The 21,856-nt window shown below is 42.6% G+C and overlaps 1 protein-coding gene across 1 annotated transcript in view; it reads left to right on the top strand.

The window, feature by feature from the left end:
* Positions 1–489: 489 nt before the first annotated feature.
* The window catches only part of LOC126178215 (endothelial transcription factor GATA-2-like), a 626,632-nt gene continuing 605,265 nt past the window's right edge, over positions 490–21,856 (top strand). The window contains exon 1 of the mRNA XM_049924514.1: positions 490–640. Coding sequence (XP_049780471.1) covers positions 613–640 — 28 coding nt within the window. The 5' untranslated portion in view covers positions 490–612. The remainder of the gene's footprint in view (positions 641–21,856) is intronic.

Genomic DNA, 21,856 nt, shown 5'->3' with positions numbered 1-21,856 from the left:
TGCTGTGCCACTTGCATACCTTCCACTCTGTTCCGAAAACTGACTCCGGGCCAGTAAACATGACCCACTGCAGGTCTTCATAGTTTCCCTGGAGTCTGTCCGTAAAAATCATGGGCTACAGAGTTAGTGCAGGATGTAACGGTTCGTGTGGGGTGTCTGTGTGCGTGGTGAGTCGGTAGTGGTGCGCGTGCGCTGACGCCGCTCGTGTTCCACAGGTCGGCAGCGGCAGCGGCAGCAGCAACAGCAGCAGCGGAGGGTGGAAGCCGGCAGTCGGCCGCGATGATGCGCGCCTGAGCGCCGAGCAGCGCCGCGCAGCGCCAGGGCTCCGCCATGGACATGACGGCGAGCGAGGCGGGCCACCAGCACCACCGCTGGTACGAGGCGCCGGCGCCGCGCTTCGGCCACCAGGTGTCGCCCGGCGGCGGCGGGGGCGGCGACGACGCGGGGGCGGGCGGCGGGCCGGCGGGCGCCGTGGACGCGGCCGGCAACCTGCTGGGCGGCGCCGAGGACCCCGCCGCCGCCGCGGCCGTCGCCGAGCACGTCTCGTCCTTCCTGCACCACCACCCGGGGCTCGCCGACGGCTCGCACCACCGCAGATACTACCACCAGCAGATGCACTCGCCCTACACCGCCTCCCACGGTGAGTCGCGCCGCCTCTGCCGTCTCCACGCGACACTGTCAACCTGTGTACTCGCCCCACCGCGCACACGTCTCACTCCGAAGCACTCCTGAGGCTCGGTATACCCAGGTGACGCTGACCGAATCAGATTAGAAAATTACACACCGAATATAGCGGAAGAGTTTTGCTATATCAGCAGCAAACTGGCGACGTTCGAAGTGGAGGTGATACACAACGTAGACGCGCAATGAATGACAAGAGCAGCACGATAATTCTTTGTGTTTTGAAAGTAGTCTCGCAGAATTTTTTAAATGACATGTGCGCCGTAGAATGCGATATTATAACAGTTACTCCGGTTGCGTTTTCGCCCGCGTCATTCTCAAGCGGTAATCTGCAAACCAGTATATGCAGTGAAGTCAGACATTCTACTGACAAAAATCATACGTCCTTCACAGTACATCCACGAAAAATCTGGATTGAGCCTTAAGAGCCGGCCGGAGTGGCCGAGCGATTCTAGGTGCTACAGTCTGGAACCGCGCTACCGCTACGGTCGCAAGTTCGAATCCTGCCTCGAGCATGGATGTGTGTGATGTCCTTAGGTTAGTTAGGTTTAAGTAGTTCTAAGTTCTAGGGGACTGATGACCTCAGAAGTTAAGTCCCATAGTGCTCAGAGCCATTTGAACAATTTTTGAGCCTTAAGAATCAACACACGAGTAGTTTTTCTTAATTCTGAGTCCAAATATTTCGCGGATGAACTTTGAAACAAGTATGCTTTATGTCAGTATAATGTCGAACTCTGTATATAGACTGCAGTTTACCACTTGAAAACGACGTAACGTCGAAATTACAATAGTAAGAAGTACAGTCGACAGCGAAAAAGATATCGTTAAAAAAATAATAAACAAGAAAACAGTTTCTGAAAAAGATATATTTGTCAACAATGAATATAGATTCAAGTTCTAGGAAGTTTTATCTGAAAGAATTTGTTTTTGGAATGTTACCTTGCACGGAAGTGAAACGTCGACGATTAGTAGTTCAGACAAGGAGGAAACAGAAGTTTTTGAAATGCGACCCTGCACAAGAACGTTGAAAATGAGATACGTAGAGCGAATAACTAATGACGGGGTGCTGAATCTAAATGGGGAAGAAATAAATTTGTGGCTCAAATTGATTACAAGAAAGGGTCAGTCGGTAGGACGCAGCATTACGCACCAAACAATCTTTGCTTCCTTTTTGAAGGAAGTGTGTGAGGTAAAAATGGTAGAGTGTGACCAAAGTTTGAATACAGTAAGCAGTTTCTGATGAATGTAGTTTGGCGTATCTGTGCAGAGATGAAGAGGCCAGCGTGTGGGGCTGGCGAAAACCCGTCTTTTGGCTGATGACCACAAAAACAACTACAATATACCCAAAAAGGCAACGGCAAAAAAATAATTTCGGGCGTAGGTTTCCGCGGTCGTCATTTTCAGCAGAACTTTCCTGTGAATATGACCACTACTTTAGGTTATGTACCAACGTTTCGCCCTCTCGTGCAACTAGTCGAAATGGTATGCTGTATAATATGACGTCGCGAAAGTTCTAATTGTGGATTACTGCCGGAGAACGCAGCCAGCCGAAACTACTTTTAAAAATGTTTACTTTAATCCCATGACCAGATCCTGGCTCTCATGGTCATCTTCAGGACGGTACACTTGTTTAATTAGGGTATTACATTTATCAGAACCATGTCGTTCGCTCAGTTGTTGCATAAGAATATTTGAGAAATTAGCAGGCCTTTAAATGCTGTGGGGATGACTTGGATAATATAGAAAAATATGACAATGCGTATGCAGTTGATTATGCATGGAGTGTGAGAGTTATACGTGTTATACTTTGTTCTAATTAACAGCGTTTTCTTACGTTGGGGTCATTAGGCATTTGTATGGCGATTCACGAAATGTTTAATTTTAAAGAGAACACACATACTACACAAAACGCTGCCTCACACAAGCACTTCACAACGTTCCTTTTGTCACTTGACGCTTCACACATGTGCGTCACACGTAAAGTGGCGCTAACTTTTCAAATTTTGTTATGAAGTACAATAGAGGACGACGTCGCTGCTGTTGAACTAATAATGTAACTAACCAAGTGTGGCTATTCGAATATCGGCATGATAGGCCGAAAAGCGGCCATGCATTAAAATAAATCTTTAAAAGTATTTGTGACTGCATTCTCCACTATCAACGCATAATTCAAAAACAGCCAAGGTGTTCAATAAGACCCAGCTTGGGTAAAATAACAAAAATTTTACTAACGAAAATGGTTGTTTTCGTAGTTTACCCTCATCTCTGTAAGTGAGAACTTTTTTACGGGTCATATTATTAAATAAAATCTTCTCTGTGATAACCTGGTTTCTAGGCTGCTGCCCTGGCCTGAATAGAATTTGAGTATTGATAATATTTTGCAATGATGTAGGTAACACGTGTTGTATACAGACTTACATTTATTTAGTGGTGAAACGAGATGGAAATGCGAGCGCGCTTTTCAACTTGCGTCTGCTTGACGACGGTCAGAGAACAAAATCTTCTTTCGTTTCATGACAAGTGAGAATGACTCAGCAGCAAAGATGTATTTTGCTCAGGTGAGCGCCTAATCTTTTGAAAAAGAGACAGGAACGAAAAGAAAGGAAGAATGGCTCTGTATTACAACCACCAAACTGAAGACACTGCATCATGTCGCTTGTAATGGATGTATCGTATTACATTAGACACACGATTTTCGTTTCATTTATTTTTAATGCATCATAAATGGCAATTTTTCGACGATCGTTTGTTGGGCATTCGCAGAAACTGGTGATGTCTAGAGTAGTAAATAATTATATGTAAGACCAAAAGGAGACAATTCGGCTGTACTAACTAGTCCTGAACAAATGCAGCACTGCACGCAAACAACGTTCTAACACAAAAATCCATTACTGACGTTGTTTAATAACTAAGTGGAGTAGAACACGTATGACTAACAGCGAACTGTCACTTGTTCAATCGCATAGACGAGTCTGACATTCAAGTGCTATCACTACGGATTTTAGCCAACGAGCCGCTGTATACGGAGATAAGCATACGCTTCGTAGAGCTAGATTTTTTTTTTTTTATCCGCGACGAATTTACGTCTGTACGTGATCTTTGTAGGCAGTACGATAATCGCTGCCGGCCGCGGTGGTCTAGCGGTTCTGGCGCTACAGTCCGGAACTGCGGGACTGCTACGGTCGCAGGTTCGAATCCTGCCTCGGGCATGGGTGTGTGTGATGTCCTTAGGTTAGTTAGGTTTAAGTAGTTCTAAGTTCTAGGGGACTTATGACCTAAGATGTTGAGTCCCATAGTGCTCAGAGCCATTTGAACCATTTTTTTTGAACGATAATCGCTATTCATAGAACGCCGGTGTTATTTCCAGCCATTTACCTTTTGTTATCAACACAGTGAGTTGCGTTCAAATTACACGACAAGTCCTATCAAATTACGAAGAGCCGAGCTATTGTCGTGGCTGTAAATTAGAGATGGTTGTAAGATTAATAGTCGAAGCGCTGTATGAAATGCATCGCTGATGGCGTTATATGTCCATGGTAGCGAATTAAATGCCATTTATTTTTACCCAGTCGGGTGTGAGTGATGAGCAGCTAGAGAAAGATGTCTCCAGTTCAACTTTCTTAATTTGGTTTGCATTTCTTCAACGTAAAGAGCGCTTTTTGTTGACATTCTATTGTTTCCATGGCATACCTTATTTGCTCATATCAGATAGTGTCCTCTGCAGAAAGTGGAATGAGAGTTGTCTAAAATACGAGGATCGCCGAGAAAAAATGCCGAAAGATACGTATATTGTCACATTCATCAGAGGTTACAAGCCCGTAAATTTAAGATGGACAGACATAACTCCAATGTTGTTTTGTAGCTGTACTGAAATTCCTTCGGGTTATGTGTTAGGCAAGTACCGTAAAAGCGTAGTTAAATACAAACTCTTGGGAAAGAATGATCTAAATAAGGCACGCATATATCTGTTGCTCAAAATGGTTCAAATGGCTCTGAGCATTATGGGACTTAACTTCTGAGGTCATTAGTCCCCTAGAACTTAGAACTACTTAAACCTAACTAACCTAAGGACATCACACACATCCATGCCCGAGGCAGGATTCGAACCTGCGACCGTAGCGGTCGCGCGGTTCCAGACTGTAGCGCCTAGAACCGCTCGGCCACTCCGGCCGGCTATATATATATATCTGTTGCTACTCGTAGAAAATACAATGATCGGCGTGAAGACCGATACCAATTTTCATACGACAGCTGCTTGTTGATAGCACTGAGGATAAGCCTATGTACACATTTACAGGCCGGCCGCGGTGGTCTAGCGGTTCTGGCGCTGCAGTCCGGAACCGCGGGACTGCTACGGTCGCAGGTTCGAATCCTGCCTCGGGCATGGGTGTGTGTGATGTCCTTAGGTTAGTTAGGTTTAAGTAGTTCTAAGTTCTAGGGGACTTATGACCTAAGATGTTGAGTCCCATAGTGCTCAGAGCCATTTGAACCAACACATTTACAGTTTGGCGCTGTAGCAAGTGCATTATAGATCATGCTAGCAGGAGTGCTTATAGTGATATGAGTTTGGAAGAGAAATAACTTCACGCTGTGTCTAATTCTTGAGAGCATGTTAAAGCGCTTCCGTCTAATAATTGTTTCTAACAAAAATTACCTTTACCAAGATAGGCACATTTTACTTGACAGGGGAGGTGCACTTCAGTGTGATAAGATTAGTTCCAAATTAATGCGGTACATCCACAGTCCCATTTCTGGGAGTCGTTTGTAGCTTTTGTTGTGGCAGTGCGTGCAGAATGAGAAAAATCCATTTTTGAAAAAAATATCTGATCCCCAACATAACTCGAAGGAAGCAAACGTTGCGTACAACAAACTGCAAATGTTCCCACAGATTTCTGAATATCGTTTGATGTGATCGAAAATACAGTAACTTCATGTGCATCGTATGAACTCGGAAAAGGCATTTCGTGTAATGCCTTGGAAATATATTTTTAATATCTGCAAATAAAGGTTACTTGCTTTTGTTGCAGTTTCTACCATTTAGATTTGCGCCTTTTTGTAGACTGAAATCTGTTCGACGAACTTAGTAACTCCGGAAGAGTTTTACGTAGTAAATGCAAATCCTTTATGACGTCCGCTGCTACACAGCTGCTGATATACTTGTGGCGACATTTACACTTCCTCGTTATAAGTGAACTATATTTACAAATTATCGCTTACCTTATTGGTACGGCATCATTATCTATTTTGAATATTTCTAGTTAAAAGATGTTTTTAATCCGCTAAAGTATCACATACGTCAGCAATAAAAACTAGTAGAAATTGTAAAATATTACTCTTCAAGAAACCATGGCTAAAGGCACTATTGTTCATCTGCACTTTGAAGTATGTTAAGGAAGCGTTGATTTTCAGATGGCCCACCGAGGACAGGTCACATCAAAACATAAAAATCTGTCCGGAAACAAATTTAATTTCGCAGTGTACAATTTCTCCATGAAGTAAGACAGGTTCTCTGCTGATACCCACTTCACGTTCATCTGTAATGCGAGACGGCGAAGGACTCGCCCGTAACCTCCGTAATCAACTCAGGGCAAATGTCTATTACATGCCGTGCAGCATCAGACTTGAGAATAATCAAAGAGGGCCCCGAGCATAGTCGTTACTTTTAGTTGTTGCAATCAGTCGAATTGCCTGGTCTGCATGTGCCAGCCTCACCACATTATAAGAGCTGTTCCCGCGGCCTACCGCACGGTGGGAGGCTTTGGTGGGAGAGCTCGGCAAGCAGCATGCAGTGCTATCGCTTGCGAAACTAAACCCACCGGGAATTGTAGATGCAGCACTTCATTAAACGGATTACGCTGCACGGCTCAGTTACGTCACTGGCAAGCATTGCCAACCTAGTGACGTGGAAAAATGTGTCCTGTACGTACCAAGCATATTTTATTCAGATAATTGTGTCTGTTAGGCGGCTACGTTAATAGATTTGCTTTCTTCGTCCTGGTATAGGACTTTTTGTCGTCATGAAGAGAGCAAGTAACAGGAGATAAAAACACTGAGCGTGTTATAACAAAGGCGGAAGGTGAACGTACTTAGTTCTTTGCGATTGTATAATTACAGTATCAGTCACCATCTGCGAGTGGCTACCGGTGACTGCTTATTACAAGAAACTTCTGTTACGACACACACAGTTTTGGCACCGTGCCAGTACTTATCTTCATTCACAGGTATTGCAAAGTCCGAGGCTCAGCAGCCTTTACCACCAGCTGACTTAGCTGCCGCATACTGCTAACTATACTTCAGATTTACCCAATGTCTTACGCTGTGCCCGAAGTGGCACCATAAGAAACCTGTTCTAGTGGTAACTGGCTGCGTTAGGCAAACCGTCTTCAGTAACACGTATCGCATGAGGGGGCGAGAATCTGGAACTTGCCAGAATGCATTACTCCGGTACAAGTATCAAAAAGATTTGTTTTTACCCTGAATTAGACAACAGAAGAGTGATGTGCATAAATGAAATCTCCGAGAAAGCGTTCTATTTCACTCTTCTACGGAAGACGTGTAACTGCTGATTGAGCGTATGCCGGTTCGGGGACAGTCTTGCAGTGATGAAAATGACCCCATGGATACGAACTCCTACAGATCCATTGAACTGCAGTGAATGCGAAATTGTGTACCGATGTAGATGCTGAGTCCATATTCGAAGAGAGAGATCAAATCCACGTCCAGCGGTTATGGTTTAGATTTTCTGCGCTCTTTTTTAGTTCTTTGCGACACCACGCACACACACACACACACACACACACACACACACACACACACACACACACACACACACACAGAGAGAGAGAGAGAGAGAGAGAGAGAGAGAGAGAGAGAGAGAGAGAGAGAGAGAGAGAGAGAGAGAGAGAGAAAGATTGTGCGAACTGAATAGCATATGAGGTGACAAATCCAACATTCGCTGTACAGTACCATTTGGAATATACGCAGAAGTAAATTACAGGCTACTTAATCTAACTTAAACTACTTACTCTAAGGACAACACACACACCCATGCTCGAGGGAGGAATCGAACCTCCGACGGGGTGGAGCCGCGCGAACTGTGGCAAGGTGCCTTAGATCGCTCGGCTACACCCCGCGGGGTAGCAACTGCTGAAATTCTATACGACCGCATGTTATATCTGAATAGAATAGGTCGTTGCAAGTGATTTAAGCTATACTGCTCATTTATGTGATGTTGTGATCCTGTACTGCCACTTCGTAGAATGCTTGTTTTCAGAGGATTGAGTTAGCAAAATATAAAGTAAGACACGTGTCTACTGTTTTACCGATTTTGGCTGGCTCTGAGCACTATGGGACTCAACATCTTAGGTCATAAGTCCCCTAGAACTTAGAACTACTTAAACCTAACTAACCTAAGGACACCACACACACCCATGCCCGAGGCAGGATTCGAACCTGCGACCGTAGCAGTCCCGCGGTTAACCGATTTTGCTTTGATATTTAAATGTTCACTAATAGAAACAACGGTGCTATGTGAGCTGTCGCAGTACAAAGTCCATAGATCTAGTCTAGTATAATAAGAGGATTCGGTGTTATTGCACGCATTAAAACGCACCTTTTGGGAACGACGGCAGCGTATAAGGTGTCGTGGAATCCATGTTCTAAGTCAGCACGGACTAAAAGTTGAAGAATGAAAGTGATTCACTACATTATCTAGATGATAAATTCTGAAAATTTATCTCCCTCAGATGAGTATAAAGAATCCTGCAGCAATAACCACAGCTGCCAAATTTTATGGTTATCGCGAAGATACGTAGAAGTCTGTTTGAACAGCACTGAAGAGGGTAACAAGCACGTGGAAGATCGAGTCTCTTATAGCGTTTCAGATTACTAAACGTATTTCATACCGTTGAGCTAATTCATTTCTAAAAATTTTCCTCAGTTTCTTTCTATCTAGAGATGCTTAAAAGGAAAAGTTCGTGAGTCTGAGTTTGCGAATCGCAGGTCTGTACTAAGCTGGCGAATACGACGCCGTGCTAGGAAGCTGCACTTCCCCTTAGCTGAGGCAGTTGCATTGCACCAGGCATTAGTGGTGCAGTTCTCGTTCAGGGCTCGTGCTAACAGCTCCACCGGAAAGGAAACGGCCGGTTGGCGTACTGTGCGTCAGCGACCGCGCTCGCGCCTTTGTTCCGACACCTCGACTTTCTTGTAAAAGTGCACTTCACAGCAGGGCGTAACCAGCTTGCTGCACGTGGCACTAGCATGACTTACGCGGGTAACGTAGAACACGTAATTTTCATTAATTTTTTATTTATTTGTATTAATCGACAACGTGTGGCTTTAAAACGAATTAAACTATCGATTTTGTTATGAGGATGAAACCACAAAAATAATTCCGTACACGTATTATGTGCTGAATTTCACTTCGATCGTCGAATTATATTTTTGTTTTCTAGTGCTTTTCATTAATTCTTTTGTAAACAGATTTATTTAATTTTTAAATATGCTGCACGCTGTCGTCACGTTAGTGTAATTTATGGCAGAAATTTGCGAGGGCGATTGCCCAATTTAGTCTGTTTGACAGATCGCTGACATTTTGTTTTAGGCAAGCAAGTCGGGAGCTTTTGTTATGTAGCAGCGGGCAACAACGTGTGAAGCGTAGGATTAAAAATGATTACAAATTATAACGTCCAATTGCTGTGTCCTCTCCGCAGCGGCCTTCACCGCAAATAAAGAACAGTCCGTCTTTATCGAGGAAGGCTGTCGGACGCACTTGATGCAAGAATCTCTTGATAATCGGTTATCTGAAGTGGCCTCAGCGGCTTACGCACACATTTCGGACTTCAGTTAGATGCAGGTGTTTGTTTTATCATTATTCTGTTTCTACAGAATCTAGAAGAAAAATGAAAGCCGATGAAAAATCAGGTGGCGATCGATCACTACTCATTCGTTTCTAGATAGACTCGTAGGGAAATTACTCTGAATTTTGCTATTAGTAATACTGGAACTATAGGCTGTCTGTGTTTACAGGTAAGGTTTAATTCGATTTCATCCAGCAAAACAGGTTAGTTCTCAGTTACGTCAGCTATAGAACAGCGTCTTGACTAGGGGTTGTACTTTGTTGTACAGCAAACTTTGCGAATCGTGCGAGATTAGAGTGTTTTACTAGAATGCAGAATCATGGAACAGGCAGAATGCGACTTGATACCTGCCGAACGTAATTTTAAAATGAAACAGACAGGAAGATGCAGTAGATATAACGTAAGATAACGATATGATGAAACGTATAACACTGTTACGATTAAGTTTGGACTATGTGGTGGCTCTTCGACCACTAGTGTAGGATGGTCAGGAAAGTATTTTATTGTGATTGCTAGCACCGTCTCTCATACAGTCTGCTCGTGCCCGCTTTCTGTTGGTGAACAAAAAATTGCTTCAACTCGGTTACAAATAATTGTAACAGTATCCTTTGCGTCAAAATACGAGCAACTGTAAACTAGCAACAAAGAATTTTATTTAACAATGTTATAACAATGCCACTTGCTCGCTCCAGGATTTTTCCGTTTTATGTGCCTGTAATGAGGTAGTGAAGTATTTTCTTGTATTGTACTCGACATGCGTGCAGTTAAATTCCTAAAGATTGGATGACTCAAGCTAAATTGCTCAGATACATGGCGTACCATCTGAGGTAGCTTAGTGAGACTTCACATTCACGAAAGAACAAAAACATAGCGTCATAGCCGTTCTGTCCATGATTTTTTTCTTATTTTCTTCATTGGTAAAGTGCTTCATTTTGGACTGTTCCAAAGTTTTGTTGTGCCCGCTTACCTTGTGTTTAAATTTAATAGTGTGGCGGAGGTGTGACATTGGAGTATACATTTTCCTCAGCTATTAAGGTGCTAGAGTAAACATATAAAATTCTCTATGGGTATTCATAACATCTGTAGGTTTACGAAAAACAGTTTTCTATTTCATTTGTGAAAATCTTTGCTGCCTTACTGGAAAAAAAATAGATGTTTCCTAGGGGTCAATTTTCCCTTTTATTGTATCTGTTAGCCCTCGACAGTAAATGTGAAGCCAAAGTATCGACAGCGGTGATGTATCTCGAGAGGCTGCAGTAATATCTGGAGTTAATTCTTTAGCACTAATGGGGTCAATGTAAAAGTGATTGACCGTTTCTATTCTGAATATGACTCTATAATAAAAAGTAAATTGACTGGCTAAGAATATCACACCTGCATAACATATTCTACCAAGAAATGACGAAACAGCCAGTCAATCAATGGCTAAGTGTTTCAGCAAAGTTAGTACTCTCTCTAACGAATTAATGATTATTGTAATAGGAATTATTAAATCGATGGCAACATCCTGTTTACGCTATCGCATCAAGCATATGAGAATAGGGAGACTCCAATGCTATGCGCAGGCTTCCTACGATCTTTCCTGAGTCTGAATTGTTCATATTCACACACTCCAAGGTTTCGGTTGATATGCCACTGAGATGAATGTGAATTTACCCATGCCAGATAAGATAAGACATTAAATTAAAGGATGAAGTATGTGGATAGCTTCATATCCGCAAGCTTTCGCCTCAGACTTTAAAACGAATTTCGTATTGTAGTTATTGTGTTGTACTATAAGTTTCTGTGCAATGTACAAGTAAAATCGTGGAAAGAAGTTGATGGTTCAGAACACCCATTTCTTTACAACGCTTACAAATGTATTTCGATTAAACGTGTCAAATTTGGTATTCGATAGTTATTGGAGCAAACGCGATATACACGGCGTGTATTAATCTGTCAATTATTTTGATCTTCGAGCAAGCACAGGACATATTATGACTTTGTAAAGAGCACTCTATGCGCTAGTCTCAGCGTTCGGTTTTTTATCATCTCTATTTAATGTTAACAGGAATAATATTTTTCCATCACTAACCTCTGATCGTTAGAGCAGATATCCATACTGTGTTCCCTTCTTAGCTGTGGTAAGCCCGCACTTTCACTTGACACTGGGGCATTGTGTACACAGCAAGCAGTGCCCCATCTCTGAAATACGGCACCCTGGAAATCCTCACACGAGTGACCGGCGAATCCGTCATCCTTCTCTGCTTGTGTCGCGGAAGGTGGGCATTCTGTCTTGTTTACCGTCTGTCTTTCAACATACGTCACAAGCCCCGATGCTCGTGCGTTGTAGTTGCTGAAGTTCTCCAAAATGATGTTTAGGAACTGACGCTGTCCGTTATCATATCCTAGTCTCATCACGTTGCTGTTTTAGCGGTGCCGGCCTGGGTGGCCGAGCGGTTCTAGGCGCTACAGTCTGGAACCGCGCGACCGCTACAGTCGCAGGTTCGAATCCTGCCTCGGGCATGGATGTGTGTGATGTCCTTAGGTTAGTTAGGTTTATGTAGTTCTAAGTTCTAGGGGACTGATGACCTCAGAAGTTTAGTCCCTTAGTGCTCAGAGCCATTTTTTTGTTTTAGGGGTTGCGGAAGGTCGGCTACAAAGACAACAAACTGAAATTGAAAAGCTAATTTCTAATGTCTGTTATGACCCTGTTTTCTGTAACTCTTTCTGGCTTCTGACATATTTGTGTGTAATAGATCGGCAATAAATGAGGGAGTGAAGTGCAGCACTGCACGAGACACTTGAATGGTATTGGGCAGGAGGGAAGATCTAAAACAACCGTCTTTGGTTAGGTTTTCGTTGGTTGCCAAATGTTATTGCAAAAGTCTAGATGGGAACTGCATGGCTGACTCGCTCTCCTTTCTTCCGCTGTTAATATTGTTCCGACTGTATTAACCTCATTGCCGGCAGGACACTAATATTCAAAAAATAATTACACCTCTCAGATGTTTATTGTGCTCCTTAGTTGACATTTTCGCCTATTCGTGTAGGCAGAAAAATAGCCTTATGTATTTCCCCTCACTAACACCGTTAGGCAGCGCTATCTGAAATAATTACTTTTACTGCTGCTGTGTCTGATGGGAAGCTGACGTGCTTTCATACAATCCTTTTTCCAATATGATGTTTCGGAGGTGACGCAGTAAGTAAATTCCAGAGGTTGTGTGGCAGTTGTTGAGATCAGTTTTCTGAAGGTAATGTTAGGGCATCAAGCGTCGATCATATTTATTGCACGACGCATTATTTAATTAACAAACAGCTTCAAAAGATCGTAGTTATCAATACTTATTGCACTATTTCCCATGTAATATATGCGTGTATTAAAGCCGGCCGAGGTGGCCGAGCGGTTCTAGGCGCTACAGTCTGGAACTGCGTGACCGCTACGGTCGCAGGTTCGAATCCTGCCTCGGGCATGGGTGTGTGTGATGTCCTTAGGTTGGTTAGGTTTAAGTAGTTCTAACTTCTAGGGGACTGATGATCTTAGAAGTAAAGTCCCATAGTGCTCAGAGCCATTTTTTTTGCGTGTATTAAAGTTTATTCAGTGGAAAGAATATATATTAAGCGAAAGACTGCTTTACAGAGTAAACTTGGGCAGAAATTTCCGAGAGAACGTGAAATAATATAATCAATCCTTCTAACACGCTGCTTTCTTTCGAAAATCTGAGCGCATGCCACTCCTCAAGTAGATCAAATATTTTGTTCGCAGCTTACTCATTTTATCAGTTGCTGATTGATATTTCCACAGCAGTCAAAGAAATTGTATTAATGCCAACTCCCACAGTATTTATTTGCAGTTAAACGAGAGGCTAAAAGTTAGCCAAGCGAAAATGTTTTCTAAATGCCATAGCAGTTGTTAAGTTTTCGTGAGTATCCCTTTGATCAATAAAGGCCGTTAACTGAAGCAGCACTTCTTTTCGACTCCTGGTAGTATGTTCCCTGTACGTTATACAATATATGTTTTCGCTTCCTCCATTAAATAAGTCATCCGGACGGTTTCGTACGTACATGTTACACACAGTCTGTGAGTTACCCAAGTCCTCTTACTATCCCTAGGATACACACAGACGCAGTTCGTTCTTGAGCTTCAAGCGCAGATGGTAATGAGACGTATGTTATTCACTCGATAATTTTTCGTCGAAAACATAGCGCTATCGGGCTCGGACAGGTCTGTCTATCACATCCGATATTCATACACAAATACGTCCGTCCAATCCCTGTCACATACAAAAGTTTCACAAATTACTGCCAGATTAAATTCATAAATTTGTTTATGCTGGTAATTTAAGCTACGTCCCCCTCCTCCTCTCCCCATATTTTTTTTTATCCGCACAGATTCGAAGTCGTGCATTTAGTCAGCTTTCCTCGTTTTTTCACCCCGTCCTGCAAATATGCCTCGTTGCCAAACAAAAGCGAAACACAGTGTGCACAAATATATAAATAAACACACCGAATGTCCTACCGGGGCAGTGTTTCGCAAAGTTCATTGTAGATTCTACCCCTCGACGCGAATTAAAAACATGAAATACAGCCCGGCGCGTTCCGGATGTGACACGCGTGGGCGGCAAAAGAGAAGAGCAGCGACGACAAACATCGCCCAGCTTTATCGTATTTTGCGATATCGGACGGTGCGCTCTCGGCGTGGTTGTAAACGAGCCGACAATCGTGGCTAATTTCGTTTATTTCTTCTACAAAACGATTAACAGGAGCGTAAAATATCTCGTTGAATACACAACACTGTTCGCCACTGAATATTTGTGAAAAGTTTGAGAGGGACTGAGACCAACTGCACTGGCGAATAAGAGGGTTAAAAGAGCCAGAGGTTAACTTCAGAGGTTAACTAATCAACGATTTACGGTAGAGTACCGTCTTAAGTGTCGCTGTAACGCGTTAGCGGTCAGAAACAACGTGATCTTAGTTTTAGGGACGTTAACCTTACTTCATTATTAGTGACCGGAGGAGAAGTGCGAGGATGAAAACTACAATGCGTGTTACAGAACATGAGTAAATATATAGAGGGACAGTTCACAATAAATCAGTTCCAGCAAAAATTTATTCTGTTTTTCATAGGTCTAAGTTACATCGGTTGATGGTGGCCCCACGAAAAACAGCGTCTCTTTATACTTGACGATATACTAGAACAGACTGAGATTGCCTTGTGCTTGGAAGAGTCTCCTTTAGCTGCAGGACTGGGAGTATTCTTTCACTATGACGGAACCCCTGCGAATAATTTACAAGACGTTGCGCGTCGTTTATTCATTAGCACCAGCGCCCTATTGTTTCATTCGTCATATTTTTATAAAAATTTGCCTTTATAACTAAATCTGTAGGTCAGGTGTTAGTCGCAAGCTTTACTAAAATTGCTACACACTCAATATGAATAAGAGAGGACGTCCAAGAACGTACGCGCGGTTTTGGATAGAAAGTGAAGAATGCAATGAAATCTGTAGAAGGACGTTTGGTAATTTAGGTACATCTTTTAAATTATTATTTTTCGGTGCCATAAGTACTCCATTAAGTTATTTTTATACACTGCCATTTTAATGGTACAATGAAACAGTTTTATCTCCAGATACACGGCGATTGAACACTTATTTTCGTGAAATCTTCTCGAGGAATACAGGGGGTTGACAAATTAATTATACAAAAGTAACCTTTAAGTGTGAGAAGGTAAGTACCTTATAGAAACGTTTGATACGGCAGTGAATCCAATACATCTTCAAGGTTTATTTCAAATGTTCAGTCGGCCGGCGTGCCGAGTGGTTCTAGGCGCTAAAGTCTGGAACCGAGCGACCGCTACGGTCGCAGATTCGAATCCTGCCTCGGGAATGGATGTGTGTGATGTCCTTAGGTTAGTTAGGTTTTCGTAGTTCTAAGTTCTAGGGGACTGATGACCTTAAAATTTAAATCCCATAGTGCTCAGAGCCATTTGAATCACTCAAATGTTGAGCCGCTATTTCCGTAACACGACAAATGCCTCATCTGTAATCAGTTTCCTACCTGAATAAGCAAGTCTTGATGTGTCGTGGCAAATGATTCTGTTATCGGTTGTCGCAGTTCGTCGACGTTTCCCAGACGCTGAGGAACAAATATTCTGTCCTTAACGTATCCCCGTACACAGAAGTCCACTGCGGTTAAATCAAGTGATCGTGATGGCTAGGATATTGTTCCACCACGTCCAATCCAAATCGGAATAATCCCGCTGAGATGCGCGACAACTTCACGATGATGACGTGATGGCGCGCCATCTTGCTGGGAAATAAATTCTGTACCCGTATCCTGCTGTAACAGAGGCATTGATGATGTTCAAGCAAGTCCGGGTACGATATTCCATTTACAGTTCACTCGACAAAAAATAAAATACAGTAAATCTTGTTACAGCTTACAGCGCAAAAACACACTTACCTTAGGCGAGTCCTGTATATGTTCCATGACGTGGTGGAGTTTCTGCTCATCTTATATCTGAACATTGTGCCGATCCACTTTACCGCATGTATGGAACGTGGCTTCGTCACTGAACACAATTTTATTAAAAAAAATCATCTTCAGTCTGCATTTTCTTAAACATTTCTGTACAAAACTCGGCTCGTTTATCTCTGTCACTTCCACTTAAAGCTTCCAACAGTAATAGTAGACGTATTCCTTTGTGATCTGGCACGTTTCGTTGATTCACTCCAAATGTAGACGACCGAACTTATTCTAGAGCTGCTCCAGATACTGCAGGCCGACACTGACCAGGCGTCCAATGTGATACACAGCCAGTTTCGGCGAAATGATTGTACCAACTAATAGCAGTTTGTCTCTGAGGCGGTGATTTGCGATATTTAGTCCCGCATTGTCTCTGGACTGCAGTAGCGGATTTGGATTCATGAAACCATAAACACAGTGCGAGTGCTCTGCACTTGTTATACGACTCCATGTGACTCTTGGAATCACTCATTCGTGCATGCTATCTAGCGGGAACGTAGGGAACTAACAGTTTAGACGGGAATGAGACTTTATGACATACTAAATTTAGCGCTATATCAAACATTTCTGGAAGATGTTTACCATTTTCAGTAAGAAAGGTTACTTTTGTATAACTAATTTATAAACACCATGGGCACGGAATCATATCGACGCGTATATAGGCTACTGCTTCCTATTAAAGCACCTATAAACTATTAATAATATGGCGGTCTGGCAAACCGCACTCTAATTTTCCAGCAAGACTTACGTTGTTGAGCAATTGTTATTATGAGCAGCGTAGACGTTGTGATTGCAGCCATCTCACTGCCTTGTCGTTGTACCGAAAATGCTAATTTGCACCAAGTAAATTGTTCAAGTAAAAAAAAAAAAAATCTGTAGACTTGATAATTCCATCTCGTCCATTGATAACGACACAAAGCACAGACGCCTGCAAACTGGGCGTCATTCGTAATGAAAATAATTGCCCATCCTCGGCTAAATAATAGAAATTGATGTTCATTACCCTCAAAGTATGATATGAAAATTATTTGTATCTATACAAAGGATCATAACAGAAGCAAAAAAAAAAGTTTTATGTACGTATTACTTTCGTCGAGTCCTGTTCTCCTGTATCACTTACTTGGTCCTGCAGAGTATTCACGTATCATGGGGAAGGGTAAAGCAATATCGGAAATACTCCTCGGACGATCCTCGTCCTTCAGAGGCGCTGTCTCCACATGTTGGCGTCTTTCAATAGACTGTTTGTCATACTAATAGCTGAATCTAATTTGCGTCGTCGGAGCAGAAGCGGCGGGCAGCCCGTGTGGAGGCACGGCATCACATTAAGCGGCGCTCGTTGCGTCCTCTCGGAGATTTATGCCCGCCCTCGTCACCGAGCACGCACCGGCTTGTGTCCCGACGGCGCCGATATTAAACCGCTTCCCGTACACCACAATCTGCCTCGTTCGCTTCTCCTCCGTCACGCGAACTGTCTGAATCGTGGCTGATTCCTCTACGGCTCACGCGCCGCAAAAACAGACCTACAGTTCCGTACATTCGTGTTAAAATATATAACTACCGTAATGCTGCCTTCCACGGACTTTTCTTCTCTCATTTCTTTTTTTTCACTAATAAGAGACTTCAGCCCGCACTGGATTGCTGCTGCGTTTCGTAGAACGTACGATACTTAAATCAAGGCTATCACAAGTGGAACTAAAGTGAGATATTACTTTCAAAGCAAAGCTGTAAAAAGAGGTAGTCTGCATGAAACTGTAACACTCCCAATTGTGGGATTCCGACAAGCGTTCGTAGACGGTTCTCTGTCTTGCACGAGGCATAAACTAGTCTTGTCAAAAACCCAGCAACATGCAGATGCGATTACTGAATGAGAAATGCACTGTCTAATCTTTCCTTACGAAACAAAAACGTAGATGGCGTTACTGCATCCTATGTTGTGCGATTGCACGGAAATGCTTATCATTCGCACATCCTAGCGTGCTGTACACTACATGCCAATCTGACCTTAGTTGCATGCCCCCTTCGTGGTGTTGCAGTTCTGATGGCGAGCACGGTAGGAATACACTAGAGATCCGTACATGTTGCCCTAGAGAAGATCGCGGCAATTAGACTAATAACACTGAGAACAGGCGCATATAAGCATTCTTCCAGCGCTCCATACACAAATGGAAAGAGGAAAGTACCCTCTGCCATACACTTCAAATTGATATTGCGAAATATGGATGTAGGTAAAAGTAGACGTGCAAATAGAGGAAAGGGACGAGCTAAAGAGAAGGCCCTTTGCAAATAAGGCGTCCCATGAGTTTAGAGTAGGCTTCGTGCAAGTATGTAGTAGTATCCGAATAAAATATTCTGTGTACACCCACTAGAGACTGGACGAGAAGTAGTTAACTAGACAATTTTTTTTTTAATTCTGGACGCTAGACCACAAGTATCAGGCAATTTTCTTCCGAACAGTTATTTGGCAATGCTAGATTAACACCAGATTTCCAATCGAATGGCGTGCAGATAACTTACCGAGACTTTCGGAGACTTCCATGAAGCTTCTAAGAAAAAAGTGCTGAGATTCTGGGTGGATAGGAACATCTTACACAATGTACAAATCTATAACTATTATACATAGTAATGTCTAATGCCAGCCGTGCGGAGTGACGGCGCGGTTAGAGGAGCCATGTAACGGATTGCGCGGCCCCTCCCGCCGGAGGTTCGAGTCCTCCCTCGGGCACGGGTGTGTGTGTTGCTCTTAACGTGAGTTATTTTAAGTAGAGTGTAAGTCTAGGAACCAATGACCTTAGCAGTTTGGTCCCTTAGAAATCCACACACATTTCTAATGCCTCAATACAAAAGAAATAATATCAAACAGGAGAGCATTGCTAATCAGGATTTTCAGCTCAGATAGAGTGATGCAACATTAGCTAGACATAAGCTACTCGCAAACTTCCTGAAGAGAAAAAATAAGGTTTTTCTGTTCTTTCTGGTAATTATGTAGCCAAAGAAAAGTAATACCATGTCACTGACAGGAAAAAGGAGGGAGATAAGGGTTTAACGTCCCGTTGACAGCGTGGTCATTAGAGACGGTGTACAAGCTCGACTTGCGAAAGGATGTGGAAGGAAATCGACCGTACCCTTTCGAAGGAATCACTCCGGTACTTGCCTGGAACAATTTAGGATCGTTGTACGCGTATCTGAACCTTTGTCCTCCGGAATAAGAGTCCAGAGGGCTAACCTCTGCGCCACCTCGCTCGCTCGGACTTCAAATTCTCAGTGGTATTGTAACACACTGAATCTGTGCTGTAACTCATTAAAAGAAAATTCTATTAACTTCACTAGGAGCTTAGTCGCTTTTACGCTAACGTATATAGATTTCTTGATTATCATTTCTTGGAATAGTACAAAATGTAGACTAGATAACTTCTACTATTCCGCTCATGTTCAAGCTTCCCAAAAAAAATTTTTAAACCGATTTCCTGACACAGTTACAAGGAGGCGGCTTTTCTTTTAAACTGTCCATAAATTACAAAGTAAACATATTTCTGTGTCTTTTTGCCCACTCTGCTGTCTTTGTTCTTTTACTGCTACATTCTGCAGCACAACTGTAGTAACCAAAAGCAGCGACGCTTGCACGCAATAAGTAGCACTCCTGACCTTGTAACAACAGTCACGGACGTAAGATCTGTCACTTAGATGAGGAGAATTCCAGCACATACATTCTCTCTCTCTCCCTTTCTTTCTTTCTTTCTTTCTTTCTGTGTGCGCGCGAAGGTAGGTGTGTGTGTGTGTGTGTGTGTGTGTGTGTGTGTGTGTGTGTGTGTGTGTGTGTGTGTTTATGTCAGTAACCAATGGTTTCTGTGTAACATGTAGATTGAAGCGTTGACCTTATCATTCATTCCGTAATTCACTTATATATATTCAAGTAGCCGTTTACCTTGGTTATTGATGTGGACCGTTTACTTTTGCATAAGACCTGTACAGACATTAGGTGTGCAATGTATTTGTACATTTTCTGTGATTTCCTGAAATATTTTGTTGCTAACACATTACTTACCCTGCCAGAGTATGGCCGTCCCAGCTGTTTATGCCTGTACACAAGTGTTTATTTTAACATAAAGTGCAAACTAAGCAATCGTATTAGCAGTTGTGCCACTTTTAGCTAACGAACCTAGTAAAAAAAGAGCACTGTAAATTCAGGACCACATGTGTACTGTACACCCAGAAATGTAACTACGTCCTCGTTGTATAGAGGACTGTCTCTGTCTTGGTTTCCACGTAGATGCAATGCAGTTTTGTAACGCCGGAGTAGCTTTAACTACTGACTCTTTGTAGAAATGATAGTTCAGTTACATCTTGATAATAACATTTCCTCTGTCAAACGCATACAAGATAAATGTTTTTTACTGAAATACGTAAACTGATATTCATCTTGTGTAAACCAATTATTATGGTTGAGTACGTATGTGGGGGCTGTACGAAGTTAAACAGCCGTGCCGCCAGTATCTGAAGCCATGTGGGCGTCTTAGTGACGTCACGCGTCGTTGTCCCGATGGCTTGGCTCCGTCCCAGCTAAGAGAGTGCGTCCAGGAGCGAACGGTAGAGGCCAACATGACACTTTGTGGTCGGGAAGGCGGGTAGCCTAGCCGCCAGCCGACACTAAATTAGAAGCCGCCGATCCGACGCCCTGTGTGCCCATGAACCGGCAGCTTTGTCGCCCTATCGGATTCCCTATTGGGAAGAGAGGTTACACTCCCTTCCTCTTTATGGAACTGCACTTCTTTGGTTCGTACAGAAAAATTATCTCGTACAAAGACGGAGAATAAATAGAACAACATTCCGAATATGTCACTGTTCTCAGGTAACGGCACTATTCATGCTGAAGATATAACCTCTCCAACCAAAACTTAAGACATAGAACTTTCGAACGGAATAGAGAGCGAAATAAGTTAAACACTGAGTAATCAAAGAGAAGAATCGTGAAAAGTGAGAGAAAAGGCAACAGTTACTAGTTGGCGATAAATAAAAGCACTCTGTAGTACAACCAGTGAAAGAATTTTATCTAGGAAGAGGAATTACGTTAAATGGCAGAAGAAAAGATACAATTAAACTGTCACATGCGAAAACAGAAGTCTAAACCGTTTCACGCCCGAGCTATGGTGCACTGTGTCGAAGAATTTAACATATGGGGAGAATATTACCAAAGCAACTAAAAACAGAGCAGTGCGTTGAAACGCATATATTTGTTTTACTTAAGTATGTTATGTGACAAAACACAAGTAGGACAAAACACAAGTGGGTCTCATCAGTATACATTCATCGCATCTGATCGCATTATTTACTTATTGCATAAGTTATGTCATTTTAAATTAACTGAAACGTTAAAAAACCGGATTATTAATGTCAAAACACTCAAAAGAGTGTCCTTTCATGTCATCACGGAGTATAAACTCTTGAGAAGAAATGTACAACGTAGCGGTACAGCCACAAATGTATAATAAGGGTAGATGGCGTTAGAGACTTACGCTGTGTATAGTTTTTAAGCCAGTACCACTGTATCGAATGCCTCAAAGAGTACTGTTTACGACTGCTTTCTATTAATTTCTGTAATGTGCGCGCGACAGGTGTTTTAAATAGTAAATGTTACAGCGCTTTCATGAACGAGCATGTCAGGAAGGCATTTTAAGACGCTTTCCTGGTCTTAGAGCGTATTTGATTCAGTAATAAGATGCAATTAGCCTCGTTAACGTAACTCTGTTATCGTTACATGTTTCGAATAAACAGGAAGAGACCTGTGTAATGAAACAAGGCTGATTTCATAATCCAAC

The sequence above is a fragment of the Schistocerca cancellata genome, chromosome 1, assembly GCF_023864275.1.
Source record: "Schistocerca cancellata isolate TAMUIC-IGC-003103 chromosome 1, iqSchCanc2.1, whole genome shotgun sequence".
NCBI lineage: Eukaryota > Metazoa > Arthropoda > Insecta > Orthoptera > Acrididae > Schistocerca > Schistocerca cancellata.
Note: the sequence above shows the minus strand (reverse complement) of the source record. Positions and strands in the feature narration are given on the sequence as shown.